This window comes from Oryctolagus cuniculus, chromosome 10 (assembly GCF_964237555.1).
Source record: "Oryctolagus cuniculus chromosome 10, mOryCun1.1, whole genome shotgun sequence".
In the NCBI taxonomy this organism is placed as follows: Eukaryota; Metazoa; Chordata; class Mammalia; order Lagomorpha; family Leporidae; genus Oryctolagus; species Oryctolagus cuniculus.
Window position 1 is genome coordinate 93,249,367 of NC_091441.1, and position 22,255 is coordinate 93,271,621.

General features: G+C 40.3%; 1 protein-coding gene across 11 annotated transcripts in view; it reads right to left on the minus strand.

Moving 5' to 3' along the window:
* CCDC66 (coiled-coil domain containing 66) overlaps positions 1 to 22,255 on the minus strand; it is a 45,205-nt gene that overhangs the window by 10,772 nt on the left and 12,178 nt on the right. For 6 of the 11 annotated variants that reach the window (XM_070050700.1, XM_070050697.1, XM_070050698.1 and 3 more), the window contains 9 exons: positions 20,413 to 20,860; positions 18,556 to 18,721; positions 18,269 to 18,372; positions 14,828 to 14,949; positions 14,283 to 14,384; positions 3,735 to 3,866; positions 3,110 to 3,360; positions 2,822 to 2,906; positions 606 to 767 (listed from right to left, as the gene is read on the minus strand). In XM_070050700.1, the coding sequence (XP_069906801.1) occupies positions 606 to 767; positions 2,822 to 2,906; positions 3,110 to 3,360; positions 3,735 to 3,866; positions 14,283 to 14,384; positions 14,828 to 14,949; positions 18,269 to 18,372; positions 18,556 to 18,721; positions 20,413 to 20,860 (1,572 nt within the window). The remainder of the gene's footprint in view (positions 1 to 605; positions 768 to 2,821; positions 2,907 to 3,109; positions 3,361 to 3,734; positions 3,867 to 14,282; positions 14,385 to 14,827; positions 14,950 to 18,268; positions 18,373 to 18,555; positions 18,722 to 20,412; positions 20,861 to 22,255) is intronic. The other 5 variants (XM_070050707.1, XM_070050702.1, XM_070050703.1 and 2 more) reach the window with 4 other exon arrangements.

A 22,255-nucleotide genomic window follows, 5' to 3' on the forward strand; every position in this document is an offset into this window, starting at 1 on the left:
ATGTCTCTTACAAATGTTAACATTTTCTGGAAAAGTCCAGGGGATTAGCCATGGGCCACTACTGTGTATAAAGCTATTTATCTCCTCCTTGTGGTGTGGGAATCCATTGTCTCATGGCCACACAAGACCATACCTCAGTCCTGTAAGTTCTCCAAATAAATCATACTCTATGTAATTTTGAATTTTTCACTTTCTTTGGTCTCAGCACCTTTTGCCTTTAGCAGCCAGTTCTGGTATACTTTTGGTTATATTTCCTTTAAAAATGCATACAATTTTATTCTAGAATGTTGTAGTTTAAATACTTACTTCTGGGGCCAGCACTGCAGTATAGCAGGTTAAGCCACCACTTGTGATGCTGGCATCAGCTACTCCACTTCTGATCCAGCTCCCTGTTAATGTGCATGGGAAAGCGCAAGAAGACAGCTTAGACCCCTGCCACCCATGTGGGAAACCCTGATGAAGTTCTAGGCTCCTGGCTTTGGCCTGGCCCAGCCCTTGACACTGTGTCCATTTAGGGAGTAAATCAGCAGATACAAGATTTCTGTCTCTTCCCTTCTCTTTGAAACTCTGCCTTTCAAAAAAATAAAAAAATCTTAAATACATACTTCCTTTTGTTTTTGTTTAAGTAGGTCTTCTTCATACTGTTTCTGCATCTCTTCTCGTTCTCGTGCTAAGCGAAGCTCCTCTTCTTGTTCTTCCCTCTTTCTCTGCTCTTCTTCTAGCTGCTTCTTCCTGCGCCTTTCTTCTACTTGAGCAGTGATGGCTTTCTAGTCATCAACAACCACATAAATCATTGTCACAAATAAAAATCCAGGAAGAATTGTTTGGTGACTAAAGAGTAAGTTTTTGTCAGTAGTGTATCCAGAAAATATTATGTAAGACAAAATGACAAATCTCCAATACATATCTCCCATCTCCCACTTGTCTGACCATATTCTACATGCTTATTCTTCAAACCCAGGCCATTAACAGAAATCAAAGAAAAACAACTAAAGAAATAATCTCAGTGCTTAGCATAAAGCCTGCTAAGTAGCAGATATTAATGTGTGCTGATCAAACTGAGCAAGACTAACAACCATATCAAATTCTTAATCTATCAAAGTTTTTTGTTTTTTTTTTTGGACAGATAGAGACAGACAGAAAGGTCTTTCTTCTGTTGGTTCACCCCCCAAATGGCCACTACGGCCGGCACACTGTGCCAATTCGAAGCCAGAAGCCAGGTGCTTCCTCCTGGTCTCCCATGCGGGTGCAGGGGCCCAAGCACTTGGGCCATCCTCCACTGCCTTCCAAGGCCACAGCAGAGAGCTAGACTGGAAGAAGAGCACCAGGACTAGAACCCGGCACCCATATGGGATGCCGGCACCGCAGGCAGAGGATTAACCAAGTGAGCCATGGTGCCAGCGCCTCATTTTTTTAAAAATATTTTAATCTATTTATTTATTTGAGAGGTAGAGTTACAGATGGAGGGAAGAGACAGAAAGGTCCTCCTTATGCTGGTTCACTCCCCAAATGGCTCCAACACCAGGAGCTTGGCTGCTCCAAAGCCATGAGCCATGAGCTTCTTCCAGGTCTCCCAAGCGAGTGTAGTGGCCCAACCACTTGGGCCATCTTCTATTGCTCTTTCAGGCCATAGCAGAGAGCTGGTTTGGAAGATGAGCAGCCAGGACACATACGGAAAACATACAGTGCCCATATGGGATGCCAGCACCATAAGCAGAAGCCCAGCCTATACTATACCACAGTGCTGGTCCTGTATCAGAGGTTTTAAAGAATTATACTCAAAGGCTGGAGCTGTGGTGCAGTGGGTTAAAGCCCTGGCCTGAAGCCCCGGCATCCCAAATGAGTGCAGTTCTAGTCCCGGCTGCTTCTCTTCTGATCCAGCTCTCTGCTATGGCCTGGGAAAGCAGTAGAAGATGGCTCAAGTTCTTGGGCCCCAGCACCCACATAGGAGACCCAGAGGAAGCTCCTGACCCCTGGCTTCGTATTAACTCAGCTCTGGCCATTACGATCATTTGGGGAGTGAACCAACAGAATGGAAGACCTCTCTCTCTCTGGCTCTACCTCTCTCCGTAACTGTCAATCAAATAAATAAAATAAATTTAAAAAAACTATATTCAGACACATCAATCTCTTTAGCATTAAACTAATATTACAGATTTAAATCTTAGCTTCCTTTCTTATACAAGTATATGCTGGATTTCTTAATCACAACTGTACTTCAATCCCCAACATAGTTCCCTTCAAAGAACTGATTCTCCTTTTGAACAGAACTCAAGAAAAAAAAGTGATGAAAATCTAATATTAACTTAAGAGAGTTCAAATTCATATACACAATTTATTTCTCTACTGGAAGACAGATGGTTGTAGCTGGTGACCCTGTCAGGTGTTTATCATAATTCTTTAAAAAAAAAAAAAAGACTTACTTACTTTTTTGAAAGGCAGAGTTAAGAGAGGAGAGAGACAAAGAGACAAAGAGACAGACAAAGAGAGGAGAGAGAAGAGAGAGAGAGAGAGAGATTGATCTTCCATCCGTTGATTCACTCCCAAAACGGCTGCAATGGTCCAGGACTGGGCCAGGTCGAGGCTAGGAGCCTAGAACTCCATACAGCTCTCCCACATGGATGGCAGGACCCAGGTACTTGGGTCACCTCGTAGCATAAACATAATTCTAACATTATGCCAGTTAGGGTAGGAATTGGATTCATTGCAGGATAGGATCACAATTTTCTACCAGAATTTCATTTTCCACTTACTTAGGTATATGTTGGCTATGGCTATTACACATTAAGGCAAAGAAAAAAAATGTTTTTCAACACCATACCTGATGTTCTAACTGTTTTTGACGTCTCCTTTCTCGTTCTTCAATCTGAGCTGGGTCCAGGAGAGCAGTCATAGAACGGAGAAAGCTAACAAGATAACATATATTAGTTATTCAATCCTCTAAAAAGGTAGGTTCAACAAGCTAAATAATTTCTATCTGGGATAAATCTACTAAGTACTTCTGTTTCAAAGAAAAATGCCCAATCTCAAACCAAACAGACAAAGTAACAGTTCTACTAAAAAACCAGACTCTTAAAAAAAAAAGTTAATATATACTTAACAAACTTACTTTGTCTTCTGAGTGTTTACCATAGTCACATCCCTAACAGGCTTTGCTATTTGCGCCTCCTCTGAAGGTTCAACCTGACTTCCAGTCATAGGTGTACAAACACTGCTGATATCAGCCAGCTCCTGAGTGTCAGGTGAGATACAGAAGTACTCAGGTTGCTTGTGTGTTGACCGAGAGGACAGTTGAGACTGAGAACCAAGACAACTCTTTAATGAATCAAAATGCACTGCCCATCTGTCATGCTCCTCACCCTAATCACGAGAAATAAGAATGCTAAGAATTTTTTGAATTATTCCCACAAACAATCCAAAATGACAAACATTTCTAAAAATAATCACTGAACAGAATAATCATCATAAAAATTTAAAATTAAACTGTTTTGATTTCTTATACATTCAGGTAATTAGCTGAGAAGTTAAAAGAACTAGGAAATTTCTAAAAAGTAACAAAAAGCTATGCAAAACCACTCTAAATGTATTTTCAATGAAATCACGTTCTCATGGACAAATGTAAAATAGTTTGAACATTTTGGCTTTGTCAAGCAGTTTCAAAATACTTATAAGTTTATGTTTCAACACTTTGAGGTTATTTTTTCTTTTATAGCCATAAAAGTTCTATGTATTACCTTTGAATAGATAATCTTTTCCTCTATTTTTCTTTGCCGATCACCTTCTATTTGCTTATTCAACTCTTCAATCCACTTTCTCTGCTGTTCTTGTTGAATGGCACTGAAAGGGTGCTCCTGTATTGCTGCTTCCTAAATGAGTCATCCAAACCATCTGAAGTTCAGTTGCTTTTGTAAATAGTTTGTAAGAATATATGCAGGATGGTGTTGTGGCATAGCTGGCTAAGCCACTGCCCGGGGTACCGGCATCCCACGTGGGCGCTGGAGCATATCCTGGCTGCTCCTCTTCCGATCCAGCTCTCTGTTTATGGCCTGGGAAAGCAGTGGAAGATGGCCCAAGTCCTTGGGCCCCTGCATCCACGTGGAAACTTGGAAGAAGCTTCTGGCTCCAGATAGGCTCTGCTCCAGCTCTTACGGCCATTTGGGGAGTGAACCAGTGGATGGAAAATCTTTCTTTCTCTGCCTCTCAAATAAATAAATCAATCTTTAAAAAAAAAAAAGTATATACAAATCTTGCCAAAGAAATTTATACAAACTTAAAACCAGTAAAACACATATCTCCTGGAGGAGCATTAATTTTTTTTTTTTAGATTTATTTGAAAGATAGAGAGAGACAGACAAGAGACAGAGGTCTTCCATCCATTGGTTCACTTCCCAAATGGCACAACAGCTTGGATTGAGACAGGCCAAAGCTAGAAGTCTGGAACTTCTTGGGGTCTCCCACTTGGTTACAAGAGCCCAAGCATCTGGGCCATCTTTTGCTGCTTTCCCAGGCCATTAGCAGGGAGCTGGATCCGAAGTAGAGCAGCCAGGACCCATACAGGATGCTGGGGCTGCAGGTGGAGGCTTAACCAACTATGCCACAATGCCAGCCCTGCACTAACTTCCTATTCTCAAAATTGCATGTAAAACATATGCTAGTCAATGGATATAATAAGCTATCTAAGGGAAGAACAAGAAATATATCATTTAATTCTTTCCTTAAAAACATCTACAACAACGCAGTTTCAGGGAAAAATACTCAGAGGTGACTCTGCCACTGTCCAGAACAGCCCTATTTGAGACACCAACACCTTTCTCACTCAAGTCACCACCCACCTCCCAGCTAGCACAAAAGGCATATTGGGGGACCAGCACTGTGGCATAGTGGGTGAGGCCGCTGCCTCCAGTGCTGGCATCCCATATAGGCGGCGGTTTGAGTTTCAGCTGCTCCACTTCTGATCTAGCTCTCTGCTTTGGCCTGGGAAAGCAGTAGATGGCGGCCCAAGTCCTTGGGCCCCTATACCTGCATGGGAGATCCAGAAGAAGCTTCTGGCTTCGGATTAGCACAGCTCCGGCCGTTGCTGCTAATTGGGGAGTAAACCATCAGATGGAAGACCCCCATCTGTCTCTCTCTCTGCCTCTCCTCTCTCTGTATAACTCTTTCAAATAATCAAATAATCTTTTAAAAAAAAAAAAGGAGCCAAAATCAGTTTCAGAAAATGTCTTTCAAAATTATTTATTTATTGAAAAGAGTTACGGAAAGAAGTAGAGAAAGAGGTACCTTCCTTTCACTGGTTCACTCCCTAGATAGCTGCAATGGCCAGGGGTGGAAAAGGAGCTTCATCCAGGTCTCCCACATGACTGGTAGGGGCCCAAACACTTGGGCAATCTTCCACTGCTTTTACCAGGCCATTAACAAGGAGATGGATTGGCAGGGTAGCAGGGCACAGGATGCCAGCAGGCAGAGGTTTTATCAGCTATGTCACAATGCCGACTCCTCAAAAATCTTTTTTGAATTTTTACATGAAGGTTTCCATCTGTTGGTTCAAACCCAAACAGCTACCAACAGCCAGGGGTCAGCCAGGCTGAAGCCAGGAGCATGGATCTTCATATGGGTCTCCCACACTGGGGACAGGGACCCAAGCACTTGGTCCATCTTTTGCTGTCTTTCCAGGGGCATAAGCAGGGAGCTGGATTGGAAGCGGAGCAGCTGTGATTCAATCAGTGCTCATAAGGGATGCTGGTGTCACAAGTGGCAGCTTGACCTGCTACACCATAATGCCAGTACTCCTCTCTTAAGCTTTACTTATTTTACTTAGTGTAGGGTTAACTATATGATCATAAGTAAACTGAAAATAGATCTTCGTAAAAATTAAGAGTTGGAATCTAAGAGGGAAGAGGATGAAAGTATCACTATGTTCCTAAATCTGCATATATGATTTATTTATTTGAAAGGCAGAGTGGCAGAGAGATTGAGAGATCTACCCATTGACCCACTCTCCAAATGGCTGCAATGGCCAATGCTGGCCCAGGCTGAAGTCAGTTGCCAAGAACTTCCTCCGGGTCTCCCATGTGGGTGGGAGTGCTCCAAGCACTTGGGCCATCTTCTGCTGTCTTCTCAGGTCCATTAACAGGGAACTGGGGGCCGGTGTTGTGGCGAAGCAGGTCAACGCCCTGGCCTGAGGCACCAGCGCTGCCAGTTTGAGACCCAGCTGCTTCACTTCCAATACAGCTCTCTGCTATGGCCTGCTAAAGCACTGGAAGATGGCCCAAGTCCTTGGGCCTCTGTACCCACGTGGGAGACCCAGAAGAAGTTCCTGGCTTCGGATTGGTGCAGCTTTTCCCATTGTGGCCAATTGGGGAGTGAACCAGCAGACAGAAGACCTCTCTCTCTCTCTGACTCTCCTTCTCTGTGTAACTCTTTCAAATAAATAAATTAAAAAAAAAGAGAGAGAGAACTGGATTCGAAGAGGGTGTCACAAGTGGTGCCTTAACCTACTACATCACATTGCCAGCCACCTTTCATTTCTTTCTCATTTTTTTTTTAAGCTTTATTTATTTGAAAGTTAGAGTTACACAGAGAGAGGAGAGGCAGAGGTAGAGAGAGAGGGGAGGTGGGAGGGAGGTCGATCAGTCTTCCATCCGATGGTTCTCCCCAATTGGCCAAAACGGCCGGAGCTGCGCCAATCCGAAGCCAGTAGCCAAGAGCTTCTTCTGGGTCTCCCACATGGGTGCAGGGGCTTTCCCAGGCCACAGCAGAGAGCTGGATAGGAAGTGGAGCAGCTGGGTCTCGAACCAGCATCCATATGGGATGCTGGTGCTTCAGACCAGGGCGTTAACCTGCTGTGCCACAGCACTGGCCCCTCTTTCTTATTTTTTTAAATAAGATTTATTTATTTGAAGGGCAGAATGCAAGAGAGAGAGACACACTGACTGACAGATGGACACAGAGATCTATCCACTGGCTCACTCTCTAACTGGCTGCAATGGCTGCGGCTGGTCCAGGCTGATGCCAGGAGCCTAGAACTCCATTCAGGTCTCCCACATAGATGGCAGGTGCCCAAGTATCTGGACCGCTCTCTAGTGACTTACCAGGTACAGCAGCAGGAACCAGGACTAGAAGCAGAGCAGCTGGGACTCAAACTGCTGCCTGCTTATGGGACGCTGATATCACAAGCAAAGGCCTAAGCCCCTATGCTACAATGCCAGGCCCTAAGATTTTGCTATGAGTACTTCACAGGAATATACCCTTCTTTAGTGCTGAGTATTTTTACTCTCCATTTTTTCCCCTGTTTATACCCCCTTGAACAAAGAGAAATTTATCTAAGTGTAGTATTGTGGGTAGTTAGGTTAAGTTACCTCAGTGCTTTCCTATACCTGTTTAGCTATTAGTAAATTCTGTCATTTATTCTGAAACTATATATACAGATATATAAAGCTCCTGGTACAGTTCTTGGGGCCTAACAAAGCCTTCAAACAATTCCATTTCCTTTTTCTATTTAAATCTTCTTATCAAGGTAGAGACCAACCCTGTTATGATTATGAGCAGACTATATTCTACAGAGTTTAATTTTGAAGGACTGACATAAGGTCCTTCTAGTTCACGCTATGAGGGTAGACTGGGAATGGGAAGCTTTGGCCATGACTGGCTCATTTTAGTCAGGATGCTGTACCTATTTTCATCTAAAGAAAATCAGTGCACTGAGAGTGGGTTATAATTTATTCACATTGGAGTTCTAGGAAAGTCTTCATAATCCTCAACACTACTCCCAAGATTCTCAAGTTATATGACAACAAAAGGATCACAAAGGCTCTAGGTATTCCATTTTGATTCTACTGAGGCATGGCTTCGTATTTTTTTTAAGCTGTCCTATTAGTGACATAAATCCACAGAAATTCCTGCTGAACTCTATATTATCTGGTAATGTGCTCTTCTTGACTGTGTGTGGCATGGGTAGAGATTTCTTTTTGTACTATCCTTTAACATGTCAAAAAGATCACATAATATTTTTAAAAGTCAGAAAGCTATAAAGTCAGTAAAGTACAGATATATGATCCAGGTATGATTATGCATACATGTCTTAGGCATTAAAGTAGTTGTTTATGTATCTACTCATTAATAAAATAGTACCAGAAGGAACTACACCAAATTTGTGCACTATACAATAAACACAAGATTCCACAAAAATATTCTAGAATAAACAAATTCAGCAGTTTCAGGATAAGAAACCAACACAAAAATCTGCTGTTTCTAGATATGAAAAGAACAATTCAGAATAAATTTTTTTTAAATTCCATACAACAGCATCAAGCAGATACTTAGGAACAAATTTATCAAAGGAGGTGGAAGACTAACCACAAACCATTTCAGAAAGAAATTTAAGATGCAAATAAATGCAAAGATATCCTGTGTTCATGAATTCAAAGATTTCATATTGATGAAATCTTTACTTAATATATACTGAATAGATCTTCTGTATATAAAGATAATTGAAAATGAATCTTGATGTGAATGGAATGGGAGAGGGAGCGGGAGATGGGAGTGGGAGATGGGAGGGGTGCGAGTGGGAGGGAAATTATGGGGGGGGAGAAGCCAATGTAATCCATAAACTGTACTTTGGAAATTTATAATCAATGCAGTTCCTATGAAAACATCAATGACACTTTTTGGAGAAATAGAAAACTCCACCCTAAAATTCATACAGAATATCTCAAGATACTCTGAAAGCCAAAACAATATTAAAAAGCAAGCTGAATGACTCACATGTCTTGATGTCAAAACTTAATACAAAGCAATGATAATCAAAACAGTGAGGCACTGGATTACAGCCAGATGTACAGTTTAATGGAATAAACAGATACAAACCCTCATATACTCAAATAATTTTGGTCAACGGTGCCAAGATTGTTCAAAAGGGGAAAGGATGGTGTTGGGGAAATTGGATATCCACATGAAAAAAAAAAACAAAACCAAAGACAGAAAGACAGAAAGAAACCAAAAGCACAGCCAACAAAAAGATATAATGAACTATAATGGACTTCATCAAATTTCAGAACTTTTGTGCACCGGAGGACAAAATTATTGAGATGGTAAAAAAGCAACTCACAGAATGTGAGAAAATATTTGCAAATCATAAACCTGGTAAACAATTAATAACCTTAATATACAAAGAAAAAAGCTACAACTCAACAACATATCAGATTTTAAAAATGTCCATACAATGACTTGGATATTTCTACTTAAGAGAAATCAAAATTACAGTGAGCTATATAAATCAAAAATAATAAGAGGGGGCTGGCACCGTGGCGTAGTAGGTAAAGCCATGCCTGCAATACTGGCATCCCATATGGGTGCCTGTTCGAGTCCCAGCTGCTCCACTTCTGATCCAGCTCTCTGCCATGACCTGGGAAAGCAGAAGCTGACCCAAGTCCTTGGACCCCTGCACCCACATGGGAGACTCAGAAGAAGCTCCTAGCTCCTGGCTTTGGATCGGCCCAGCTCTGGCTGTTGCGGCCATTTGGAGAGGGAACCAGCAATTGGAAGACCTCCCCTCTCTCTGCCTTTCTGTAACTCTGCCTTTCAAATAAATAAATCTTAAAAAAAAAAAAAAAAAAAAAAAAAAAAAAAAAAGAACTGGTGAAGACATGGAGAAACTAGAACCCTTGTATACCACTGGTGGGAACGTACAATAATACCACTACTGTGGAAAGGCAGTATAACAGATATAAAATCATCAAATTAAAACTGGTTAAAATTTAACATAAAAAGTTACATATAACCTTTTTAAAAAATATTTGTGTATAATCTGGTAATCCCACTTTTGAATATATCCCCAAAAGCAGATAAATGGAAACTTAAACAGATTATTTGTATGCCAATGTCTGTAGCAACACTATTCACAATAGCCAAATGCCCACCAACAGACGAATGGATAAATACATGTACATACAATGGAATATTACTCAGCCTCAGAAAATAATGAAATTGACGTATCATAGCATGGATAAACCTTTAAGACATTAGGTTAAGCAAAACATCCAAGTTAGAAAAGGGCAAATATTGGTAGTTGAATTCATAGACAGAGAATAGAATGGTGGTTGCCAGGGATTAAGGAGAGGAAGAAATAGAAGTTATCCTTCCATGGGCACAGTTTTAGTTTTGGTATAATGAAAAAGTTCTGAAGATGAAGAGTGGTGATAATTGTACAACATGCATATTCGTAAGGCCAACGAAGTGTACACTAAAAGAAGGTTGAAATGGGAAATTTCACCTTATACATATTTTCCCGTAATTTTTGAAAAGTAACACTGGGGACGGGGAGGACACTGGCATTGTGGCTCAGCAGGTTAAGACACTGCTTGCAATGACAGTATTCCATAGCAGAGTGCTGCTTCAAGTCCTGGCTATACCATTCATGATCTAGCTTCCTGCTAATGCATGCCAGGGAAGGCAGTGGAAGATAAGGTTTGGGTATTTGGACCCCGGCCTCCCACGTGGGAGACCATGATGGAGTTCCTGGTTCCAGGCTTTGGCCTGGCCTAGCCCTGTCTATTGTGGCCATTTAGGAAGTGCACCAGCAGATACAAAATCTTTCTCCCTCTTCCTGTCACTCTGGCTTTCAAAAAACAAAACAAAAATTAAAATAAATATGGGATATTTAAAAAAAAAAAATACATGGCCGGCGCTGCAGCTCACTTGGCTAATCCTCCGCCTCCGGTGCCAGCACCCAGGGTTCTAGCCCCGGTTGGGGAGCTGGTTCTGTGTCAGTTGCTCCTCTTCCAGTCCAGCTCTCTGCTGTGGCCCGGGAGGGCAGTGAAGGACGGACCAAGTGCTTGGGTCCTGCACCCGCATGGGAGACCAGGAAGAAGCACCTGGCTCCTGGCTTCAGATTGGCGCAGTGCGACGGCCGTAGCGGCCATTTGGGGAGTGAACCAACGGAAAGGAAGACCTTTCTCTCTGTCTCTCTCTCTCTCTAACTCTGCCTGTCAAAAAAAAAAAAAAAAAAAAAAAAGTACAAATGGGAAGAACTTTTTGTTGATAAAATGCAGAACTACAGTCTGGCTGTAGCAGAAAGAAGCTACCAGGATGACAACCTCACTTTCCACTCCATGTTACAGAGGATATTAAAATACATTGCCTCTACTTAAAAGCGGGTTCCAGGGAAGGTTAGTCAACACGGAAAGCTAAGTTTTCATCAAGGTGAGGTATTATCCATTATTAGACTGAAAGCGTAATTAAATTTAGAAATATAAAATGTGTTTTACACTGTGCATTGTGAAAGAATGTTTGGGTTGAACAATACAGGGATAACAATACAATTCTAGAGAGTTCAACTAGTGAAGGGAAGTGAGATTGAGAATCAAGAGAAGACAGCCTTAGGGCTCCAAATGGATGTGCTTCACTAATTTTAAGGAGAGCAAATTTTCACTAAGCATTTGTTTTATGGCAATCACTATTCTAAGCACTTTACATGCATTACATCATGTTTTAACAGGAGGCTTTGGCTATTGCTGGCAACCAAACTCCCCCCACCTCCCAATTACATGACAAGGGTAACAATATTCAAATAATATAAACAGTTGCCAAGGCTGGGATTTCTGAAACCTGCTGTTACAAGGTATTTGAGAAAGGGTTTTTTGTTAGACAAGTATTTTTCCCTCAGTAGCACCTCTGGAATATCTTACCACACTAATGCAAAATATATTAAAACTGTATTTAAATAATAAGGTAATCAAACCCTTTAATTCTTGGTTACCCAGTCCTAGATCTAGTCTCTTTTCCTTTTTAATCTTGCTCTCAATACTACCCCTACTTTCACTTCTGACTTCAAAATAACTTTACTCGATTGTTCTGGATTTTATAGAGAAATTAGAATACTATCTTTAAAAATATATTCTAAATATTTAAAAACCTGTAGTTTTTAATGGCTGTTTATTTGCATTAAAAATCATGGTATGGACTATCTCCTCAAAATAAATAATTTTTAAAAACCTTACAATTTAACCAATAATGCTAACATTTTAACCTAAAATTTAGTAACTGAAAGTACTAAATATTTTTAGCATTACCTTCTTTGATTCAAATATTGAGAAGTTAATAAGTCAGTAACTGATCTCACAAATGTTATGAAAAGTTAGTTAGCTGTAGTTTTTGGTGGTACAGATTGAGTGTTCCTTTAAGAAATGCCTAGAACTCAAAATTTCACATTTCAGCTATTTTCAGATTCTGAAACATCTGTACATACATAAAATATCCTGCGCACTGTGCCCAAGTCTAAGCACACAAAATAGATTTAAACAGATTTATTATTTATTTGAAAGGCAGAGTGACGGACATCTTCCAGCTGCTAGTTCATTCTCCAAATGCCTGCAACAGAAAGGACTGTCCAGGCTACACAGAAGCCAGGAACTCAACTCCAAGGTGGGTGGCTGGGACTCAAGCACTTGCGCTATCATCTGCTACCCACCCAGGGTGGGTATCAGCAGGAAGCTGGATCGAAAGTGAAGTTGGGGAACCAATGTTGTGGCGAGCGGTTACAACCACTTGTCTGCAGTGCTGGCATGCCATTCGAGTACCAGCTGTTCACTTCCGATCCAGCTCTCTGCAATGGCCTCGGAGAGAAGTGGAAGATGGCCCAGATCCTTGGGTCCCGCACCCGTATGGGAGACCCAGAATAAGCTCCTGGCTTTGGATTGGCACAGCACCGGCCATTGTGGCCAACTGGGGGAGTGAACCAGAGGATGGAAGACCTCTCTCTCTCTCTGCCTCTCCTTCTCTTTCTGTGTAACTCTGACTTTCAAATAAAATAAATAAATCTTAAAAAAAAAAAGTGCGGCCGGCGCCGCGGCTCACTAGGCTAATCCTCCGCCTAGCGGCGCCGGCACACCGGGTTCTAGTCCCAGTTGGGGCGCTGGATTCTGTCCCAGTTGCCCCTCTTCCAGGCCAGCTCTCTGCTGTGGCCAGGGAGTGCAGTGGAGGATGGCCCAAGTCCTTGGGCCCTGCACCCCATGGGAGACCAGGATGAGCACCTGCCTCCTGCCATCGCATCAGCGCGGTGCTCCGGCTGCAGCAAAAGGCAAAAGGAAGACCTTTCTCTCTGTCTTTCTCTCTCACTGTCCACTCTGCCTGTCAAAAAAAAAAAAAGTGAAGCTGAGATTCCAGCCAGGCATTCCAACAAAGGATGTGAGAATCCCAGAGTCTTAACCAATGCACCAAGTGCCCACCTCTGAAGGTTATTTTATATGGTAATTTTTTAGTGTGTCTGCAGTTTGCATTCTGCCACACGAAGTCAGATGTGGCTTGATGTCAGTGCTCAAAAAGTTTTATATTTTGGAGCACTATGGATTAGTTATGCCCAACCACTATCTGCATACATCAACTTTTTTTAAAGACTTACTTATTTTAAGTCAGAGTTACAGAGAGAAAGGGAGAAGAGAGAAGGAGGGAGGGGTAGGGGTAAGGGTAGGGATAGAGGGAGGGAGATAGACTGATTGATTGATTGCATCAGCTGGTTCACTGCAACAGCCGGTTGGGTCAGGACAAAGTAAGGAGCCAGAAAGTTCCCTCTGGGTGTCTCACGTGAGTGGCATGGGCCCAAGCACTTGGGCCATTTTCTGATACTTTCCCATGCCATTAGCAGGGATCTAGATTGGAAGTGGAGCAGCTGGACCCAAACCATCACTCATATGGGATGCAGCTTTGCAGGCAGCACCTTTCCCCACACACATCAACTTCTGAACTGCACACTTACAGTTATCATCCACAAAGAGGTTTTTCCAAAATGATTTCTCTCAGTCCTAATTTATAGCCTTTTAACAAAAGTGCTTTTGGGACAGTGGAAAAATGCAATTCAGATTTAATTCTTCTGTTAATGTTAAATTCTCAATAGACAGATTAATACAGGCCAGTCAATCCTACATGGTACACAGTAGACAGCCAAACAAACAATGTAACTTGCAGAGGTTCCAAAAGTAATCTAGCTCATCAGGTCACATTGCTGAAAATTTCTAAGCTCAGAATCATTCCTTTAAGTTTCATGTATTATTTCCAGAATATATTTGGTTCACAAGGAGAAAAGGATTGCTCATGTAAAAAAGCAGTTAACAGCTTTTTTTTTTTTTTTTTTTTAATTTAAGGAACAAAACACACTCAGGAAAACTTAGCTGGTAATTAAAAAAAAAAAAAAAAAAAAAGGACTTAGATTCACTCCTACAGGGAAAAGAGATTATACAAAAGTCAACTACTTAAGGGTTTAAACGTTCTAACTACTGATATTTAGAACTTACCTCTAAAATTTGACTAGCTCTAGGTAGTGAGTGCTCATCAGCTTCAACCACTGTAACCAGATTAGGAGATGGTGACATAATGATTGAAGAGCTAGCAGAAACCTGAAAGAAACAGAAAAAACAAGAACACATTTTATCTGAAATTGAACACAGATAAAAATTTACAGATCACAAAAGTACTACTTGAGGGACACCTGCTATTTACTTATGATACATGAACTTATGTTTGATTTGATAATCTTGTGTATACCACCTGGTTAGTGGTAGAATTTTGTGCTCCTTTGAAAAACTGCACAGATCCTTTGTAGCAGAGGCCTTAAAAGAAGCTGCCTGGGGCTTCTATACTCACCTACTAACAGAGCAAGACAACTTACAGAATGCAAACAGACTAGTTGAGACCATAATTAAATACAAAACAACACAGTTTCAAAATGCCATATGAAAATAAGACTTAAACATTTTATAATATGGACACTGCTTAGCACTTTAAAAATTGTAATGAAGAAGTTCTGTGTTCCATAAATGCTTGTTTTTAGTATTCTTACCCTGGATCTGTCAAAATCTTGAAGTTTTTCCCACAGTATTTTATCACTATCAGATTTTTTCCAAGAATTATTCCATTTTTCAGAAACTTCTTTTTCTTTCTTCTTTAAAGCAACCTGTTCATCTGTAAATAATGTCCTTTTTTAAAAAAATGTACAAAAACTGTAAAAAAAGAATCATGTAAACAAATCATGACCTTCTTAGAGTGCAGATTCTAACATAGATCTAATAAAAATTGTTTAACAGGGAGATTCATGCATAAGGTAGAGAGGAATTTTGGGGGATATGGAATAAAATATTTAACAGGAATGAAACTTAAGAATGGCACAAAAGGATGTGAAAATGTTTGCTTTATCATAACTATCAATAAGGAGCAATTTTATCTAAATAACTTGTTAAATATTCAAAGGTCCTACTTTGATGTAATATTCATTTATTACAATGAGAATGAAAAGATAGAACACTCTGAAGTCAGAGAAACCGGCAATCAAGTTTAATCATATCCCAGCTAAATGACTGTGGACAAATTACTGTTTACCGTTCTAAAACTTGGTTTCTTCTGTAAAATGTGTTTAATAATGGTGCCTATTTCAGTATAGGGTCTGACACAAAGTAAATTTTCAATAAATGTTGTCATTATTTCTCATAACAGCTGCAAATTAAACAAAATCCTGTGTCTAACACATAGCTATAGTCAAAAATAAATCCCATTATTAATAGTTCTTTAAATATAAAATTCAGAGATGTTGAAATCTAAATTCCAAGAAAATTTATGAAAATATGCTTTGCTAACAGGAGCAAGCTAAAAAAAAAGTGAATTAAAAAAATTTATATGAGAGGCAGAGAGAGAATAAGCAAGCAAGTTCCCAATCTCTGCTTCACTCCCCAAATGGCTGCCATAGTCGCTGGGACTGGGCCAGGCCAGGTAAAAGATGGAAGATGAGAACTCAATTTATGTCTTTCTTAGTGGATGTCAGGAACCCAATCACTCTTGAGCTATCACTGTTGCCTCCCAGAGACTGCATCAGCAGGAAGCTACAGTCGTGAAAGAGCTGGATATAGAATCCACTTACTCTGATAAGAGAAGTGAGCGTCTTAACTGCTAGGCCAAATGCCTACTCCAGTATGTTGTGTATTTTTATATTTTTAAAGATTTATTTATTTTATTTGAAAGATAAAATTAAAGAGAGAGAGAGAGAGAGAAATATTTCATCCACTGGTTCACTCCCCAAATAGCTGCCAACAGCTGGAGCTGGGCTGATCTGAAGCCAGGAGCCAGGAGCTTCTCCTGGGTCTCCTGTGGGTGTGCAGGGGCCCAAGTACTTGGGCCATCCTCCGCTGTTTTCCCAGACATGTTAGCAGGGAGCTGGATTGAAGTGGAGCAGCAGGGATTTGACCAGCGGCCCATATAGGATTCTGGCACTGCAGGTGGCAGCTTTACCTGCTACACCACAGCGCCAGCCCCAAATTGTTTTTATTAAAACAATTAAAGAATAAAACATCTCAGTTTTTCCAAGAAATTCCACTTTATTTTAGAAATTTGGTATTGAAAGTTAAATTTACACTGAAAAAGATATATTAAGCCAAAATTGTGATATAAACACATATCAGATCTCCAAACCCTGTGAAACTATCATAAATTTAATTCTTCATTCTTTTACCATGACCAAAGCCAGTATCATTCATTCCTTATTTCTGCTGCTAATTTCTTTTTCTAAATTACATAACCCAACAAGTTTAATGACTGCCTTACATGACTTCCTGTTTGATTGGAGGATAGTCTATCCTTAGGCCTTTTGTAGCCATTACTGAGAAGTACAAGTGTCAAGTCATACATTTTCCAAAATAAGAAGTAATGGGGGCCGGTGCTGCAGCTCACTAGGCTAATCCTCCGCCTTGCGGCGCCGGTACACCGGGTTCTAGTCCCGGTCGGGGCGCCAGATTCTGTCCCGGTTGCCCCTCTTCCAGGTCAGCTCTCTGCTGTGGCCAGGGAGTGCAGTTAGGATGACCCAAGTCCTTGGGCCCTACACCCCATGGGAGACCAGGAGAAGTACCTGGCTCCTGCCATCGGATCAGTGCGGTGCGCCGGCCGCAGCGTGCCAGCCGCGGTGGCCATTGGAGGGTGAACCAACGGCAAAGGAAGACCTTTCTCGCTGTCTCTCTCTCTCACTGTCCACTCTGCCTGTGAAAAAAAAAAAAATTTAAAATTTAAAAAAAAAAAGAAGTAATGGGTGTGAGCCAATGTTGTGGCACAGGGAGTTAAGCTGCCACTTATAATGCTGGCATCCTACATCAGAGTGCTAGTTCAAGTGCTGCTCTGCCTCCAGTGCAGATCCTATGCAGGTAATGTGCCTGGGAAAGCAGCAGCAGATGATCCAAGTACCTGGGCCCCTGCCACCCATCTGAGATACTCAGATGGAGTTGTAGGCTCCTGGCTTCAGCCTGGCCCATCCCTGGCCATTGCAGCCACTGGGGGAATAAACCCGAGGACAGCTCTTTATTTCCACCTCCCACCTCTCTCTCATACTCTATCCTTAAATAAATCAATCTTGGGGTGGGAGGAGAAGTAATGGATATTTTCTTAGTTATTAACAAAATTTCAAGACTCTAACAGAAATTACAAACTTTTCTGTTATAAGGTCTCCAAGCTGATAGAAAGCAGTGGGTTTGTTTCTATCTACAATTATCAACTAGTATCATTAATGACAGTATATTCATTGGCTAGGTGATTATTCTTGATTAGAATGTTGTATGTCAGGGCCAGTGCTGTAAAGCTGCCGCCTGCAGTGCCGGCAACCCATATGGGCGCCGGTTCGAGTTCTGGCTGCTTCACTTCCGATCCAGCTCTCTGTTATGGCCTGGGAAACCAGTAGAAGATGGCCCAAGTCCTTGGGCCCCTGTACCTGTGTGGGAGACCTGGAAGAAGCTCCTGGCTCCTGGCTTCAGATCAGTCCAGCCCTAGTTGTTGCAGCCAACTGGGGAGTGAACCAGCAGATGGAAGACCTCTCTCTCTCTGCCTCTCCTCTCTCTAACTCCGACTTTCAAATAAATAAATCTTAAAAAAAAAAAAAAAAAACTTTTATTTTTTTAAAGAATAAATCAATGATTTTTTTAATAAAACCATTTTTAAATTCATGATTTCTGTAATAAAAATATGAAAAAGCATTCTCTGAAAATAAGAAAAATTTAGGAATCTCTGAGCAACAGAGACTCCAGAATACCAGACACATTAACGCTTTTTGATGTACATCACAGAGTACCAAATAAAAAGACACAACCTAAAGCAATGTGGAAGCACAAAGTTTCTAAGAAACTTGACTAGATCTACTCTAGTCAAATGTTAGAGGACTTTTGAAAATAATCACACTAAAAGACATACTTCTTCCTCTATATATATTCTGCAAACAAACAAAACTGTAAGAAAATAGATAAAAATTACCCACCCAGCTCTTTCCTCCACTGGGCCTTTTTTGCCTCCAGCAAACTTTTATAGCGTTCCCTTTCCCCCAGAGTACTGAATATGTCAGCTGGTTTCCATTCATTCTCTCTAAGGTAAAAACACCAAAAATATAAGAAATCTTATCATTATACATTTCAACTGATTCCATAAATATTAATAAACTTTAAATAAATAGCTCTAAATCTTTAGAGTAAATACTTCACATGCAAATAAATCAAAGCAAAACATATTCCCAAGATGATCCCACAGTAGCAGGTAAGAGTCACATACATGTCAGTTTTCTGTTCAGACTGCACAGATGCCTCCTGATTTTTATATAAGACAGATTTATTTTCATCTGGGACAGGTGACACAGCCTCAGATTTCTGAAGTAATCCTATAATGTTCTCATCCTTTGGCTGATTAGGAATATTGCTTAAATTCAGACTACACTGGCCTAGGAGGTAAAGTACAAGTTTTAAAATTATTGTTAAATTATATCTATTACAACAACTTAATATGGTATATTGCTATCCAGCTTTAAAGTCTTATACATTACTTAATTTCCACAATAATCCTAGACGTGAGTTTCTGTCAAGAACCTGTGGCCTAGAGATGAAAGGGCTTGCTCATGATAACCATACAACTTCTTATATCAAATAGGGACAAGTAAACAACAGAAAAGTAAACCTCCAATTATTCTTGACATAATTTTTTTTTTTTTGACAGGCAGAGTGGACAGTGAGAGAGACAGACAGAGAGAAAGGCCTTCCTTTGCCGTTGGTTCACCCTCCGATGGCCGCTGCGGCCGGCGTACCGCGCTGATCCGATGGCAGGAGCCAGGTACTTCTCCTGGTCTCCCATGGGTTGCAGGGCCCAAGGACTTGGGCCATCCTCCACTGCACTCTCTGGCCACAGCAGAGAGCTGGCCTGGAAGAGGGGCAAAGCGGGACAGAATCCGGTGCCCCGACTGGGACTAGAACCGTGTGCCGGCGCCGCAAGGCAGAGGATTAGCCTGGTGAGCTGCGGCGCCGGCCTCTTGACAGAATTTTACAAATAACACAAATCATAACCTAAAGGGAAATGCAAATAGCTTAGTAACAAAAGTCATTAACTGAACTTATTTTTCTCATATAGCCATGAAACCAATGGAAAACTTTTTTATGAACTGTTGTCTCCATGTTCCAGCTATCATATCTAAACTAAATGTCTCCTAGAGGGCACATATACTGGCTTAAAAACTGTTCTAATTCCTCCTGATTATACTAGATCTCCCAATGAAGAGAAAGCATATCTAACAGGTAGTTCATTGCATGATTAGGCAAATGCTGCTTTTAAACTTTGTTGATATTATTTCTCATTATAACTTGTAAGCTGCTCTTTGTTCTCTGAACTAGAACTCTAGTCTCAAAGATAAATTCAGCTTCCTCATTTTACCAAGAATAATCTGGACCAAAAGAGGACAGATGACTCCATCCTGAGCGCCTTGAGAGCATGTAAGAGCTAACTAGTCCCCATCCCAATTGTGAGGCATCTCCATGGGGTATGTCAATTTCAATTTTTAAACTTATTTCACTATTGTACAATAAAACTTTAATACTTCTATTATCTTCATATTCACAGTTCCTTAGTTCAAAGCTGAAATAAGAAGCCATAATACAATGCCCTAACTTGCGAAACAAAAAGCACGTAACATTTACGCTCACTACTCTATGTTTTCCCGAGAACTGCTAATTCCTAGCACGAACGGAGGGACAGGAAGAGCAAATGCAGGGAGCAGACAAACAATGCTTTACAGCAATTCTAGTCAAATCTTCATACTGTAGTGCCTTTATCTTTAAAAACCACTATACACACACACACACACAATTATATTAAATATAAGTAAAGCCTCCTAAGTAGAATGATTTTTATACTAACATCTTTTCTAGAATTCACATAAATTGATTTTCTTAAGGCTATGGTACATAATAATAATATTCTGACCACTGACCTTAAAACAGAGTATATTATAACCATAAAAGTAATCCTGCATATTAGAGGATAATTATCTTAAAGATGCACAATTACATAAAATCCAATGAACCTGAAATTCTAAAACACATACTAAGAAAACAAATATACATTTAAACTTCAGAAAAACCTTACTTGTTTCTTCCTCTTTTCCATTCTCAGTCAGGGAAATAGGCCTATTTCCTTGGTTAACAGACATCAAAATCTGCTGTAGTTGGTCTTGTGTCAGACACACCAAACTGCTCTTCATGTTGTCAGCTGTGATGGGCTTTTTGCAAGCCTGCTGCTTAGCCACTGGAGATGTATTTACAGAATTTCTAGTTCTCTGTGTTTTAGGGGTTGCAGGTGAAAACTCTTTCTGGATATGAAGACAGTCTTTATCTAAATATGGCTTACATAAATCCTTAGCAAGTGAAAAAGTCATTCTACTTTGTTCACCTTTTGTCTGTAAAGTTTCTGAGCCAATAGCTTTTTTTTGCAAAAGTTCTTTACTCCTGATACAAGTATTTTGTGTTGATTTTAGAATGTGTCCAGTTTGTTTTGTTCTTAAAGCACATTTTGCAATTTTGGTCTTACTTCCCATCTGTTAAAACACCAGAAGCATATACTTTATAACAGTCCACGAAAAATCATGAATATCTGTGATAAATCTGTCCTGTAAACTTTTTCCATGTTGCTACTTAGATATTACAGCCATAAGAAATTAATGCTTAACCTTTGCAGATCTTTACTTGAAAGATTCATCAACAAACAGAAATTATTTTACTTAAGGATAACAAGGAACACAGAAGAATTTTCATTCCAGTCACTACAAGCCATTTATTCCACTTCAGCTCTGTATCTCATTTCATTATACTACCCACACAATCTCTTTATACACATCTGGAGTCCCACAGGTTACCAGAGCCCTTATTCCTTGAATACCTTATACTGTGGACCACTCTCAGACATGACTCCTGTCTTAATTCTTGATGCTTTGCCATCCATATACTCATAGATCATTCTTCCAAAACCCTGTCTTCTCATTTCCTCCAACTCTGCTCCAGTACTGTTGGCTTCCATGTTATCTTCACTACTAATTCCCAGAGTGACATCTCATACTGACCTTTTAACTACCATAAATGCAACCTCTCCATCAACTCAATTGCAAGCACTGGATAACGACCACTTCTTTACATTTTTTTCAACTTGCTTCCTCTCATTTCCCAATTCCAACACTCTGCTGGAATCTATAATCTGTCAATCCTACCGCTACTCTCTTTTGCTCCCATTTCCCTTAACAATATTAAATTCTACAGTCAACCAAAATCATTGTTCATGTGTATTTGGCAAATTCCAACTCTGGTAAAATCTCTTTACCTACTCTGAGTGCATCCACAGAGGGAAAAAAACCATAGCCATGTGAACTCATTTCACCTTAAACTTATAACCAACATCACTAAACAGGAACCTAATGTTATCTTATAGACATACATTTTCCAGTTCATTTACTGTCACTTTTTAAGTTACTATTTCAACCTTTTTCTTTTTACCCAAGTCTCTAACATTTTCTCTACCAATCTTATTCTCAGATCTTAATATTTCACTGAAAATCTTAGAGAAAAGCTTTCAGAACTTCAAGATTCCACCTCCAAACCTATACAGCATCTGCCTCAGACAAACTTCTTGCCTTCCCATTACTTGCACACATTCCCACAATCCTCCCTTTCTGAAGGATAGCTAACAATTTTCTGCTTTCTCCTGGAATTTTTTTCTTTTCTACTGGATCACATGTCTGCATATGAAAATGTTATATTTTACCATCTTAAAAAATTATTAATCCCACTTTCTCCATTTTTCTCCTACAATCCCATTCCAACCAGGCCTTCATCCATATGATCTTAACAAAACTGCTCAAAGTTACTAATAATACCTACATTGCTAAATTCAGTGACCCATTCTGAAATTCTTATCTTACTTGAACTATGAGCTGTATCTT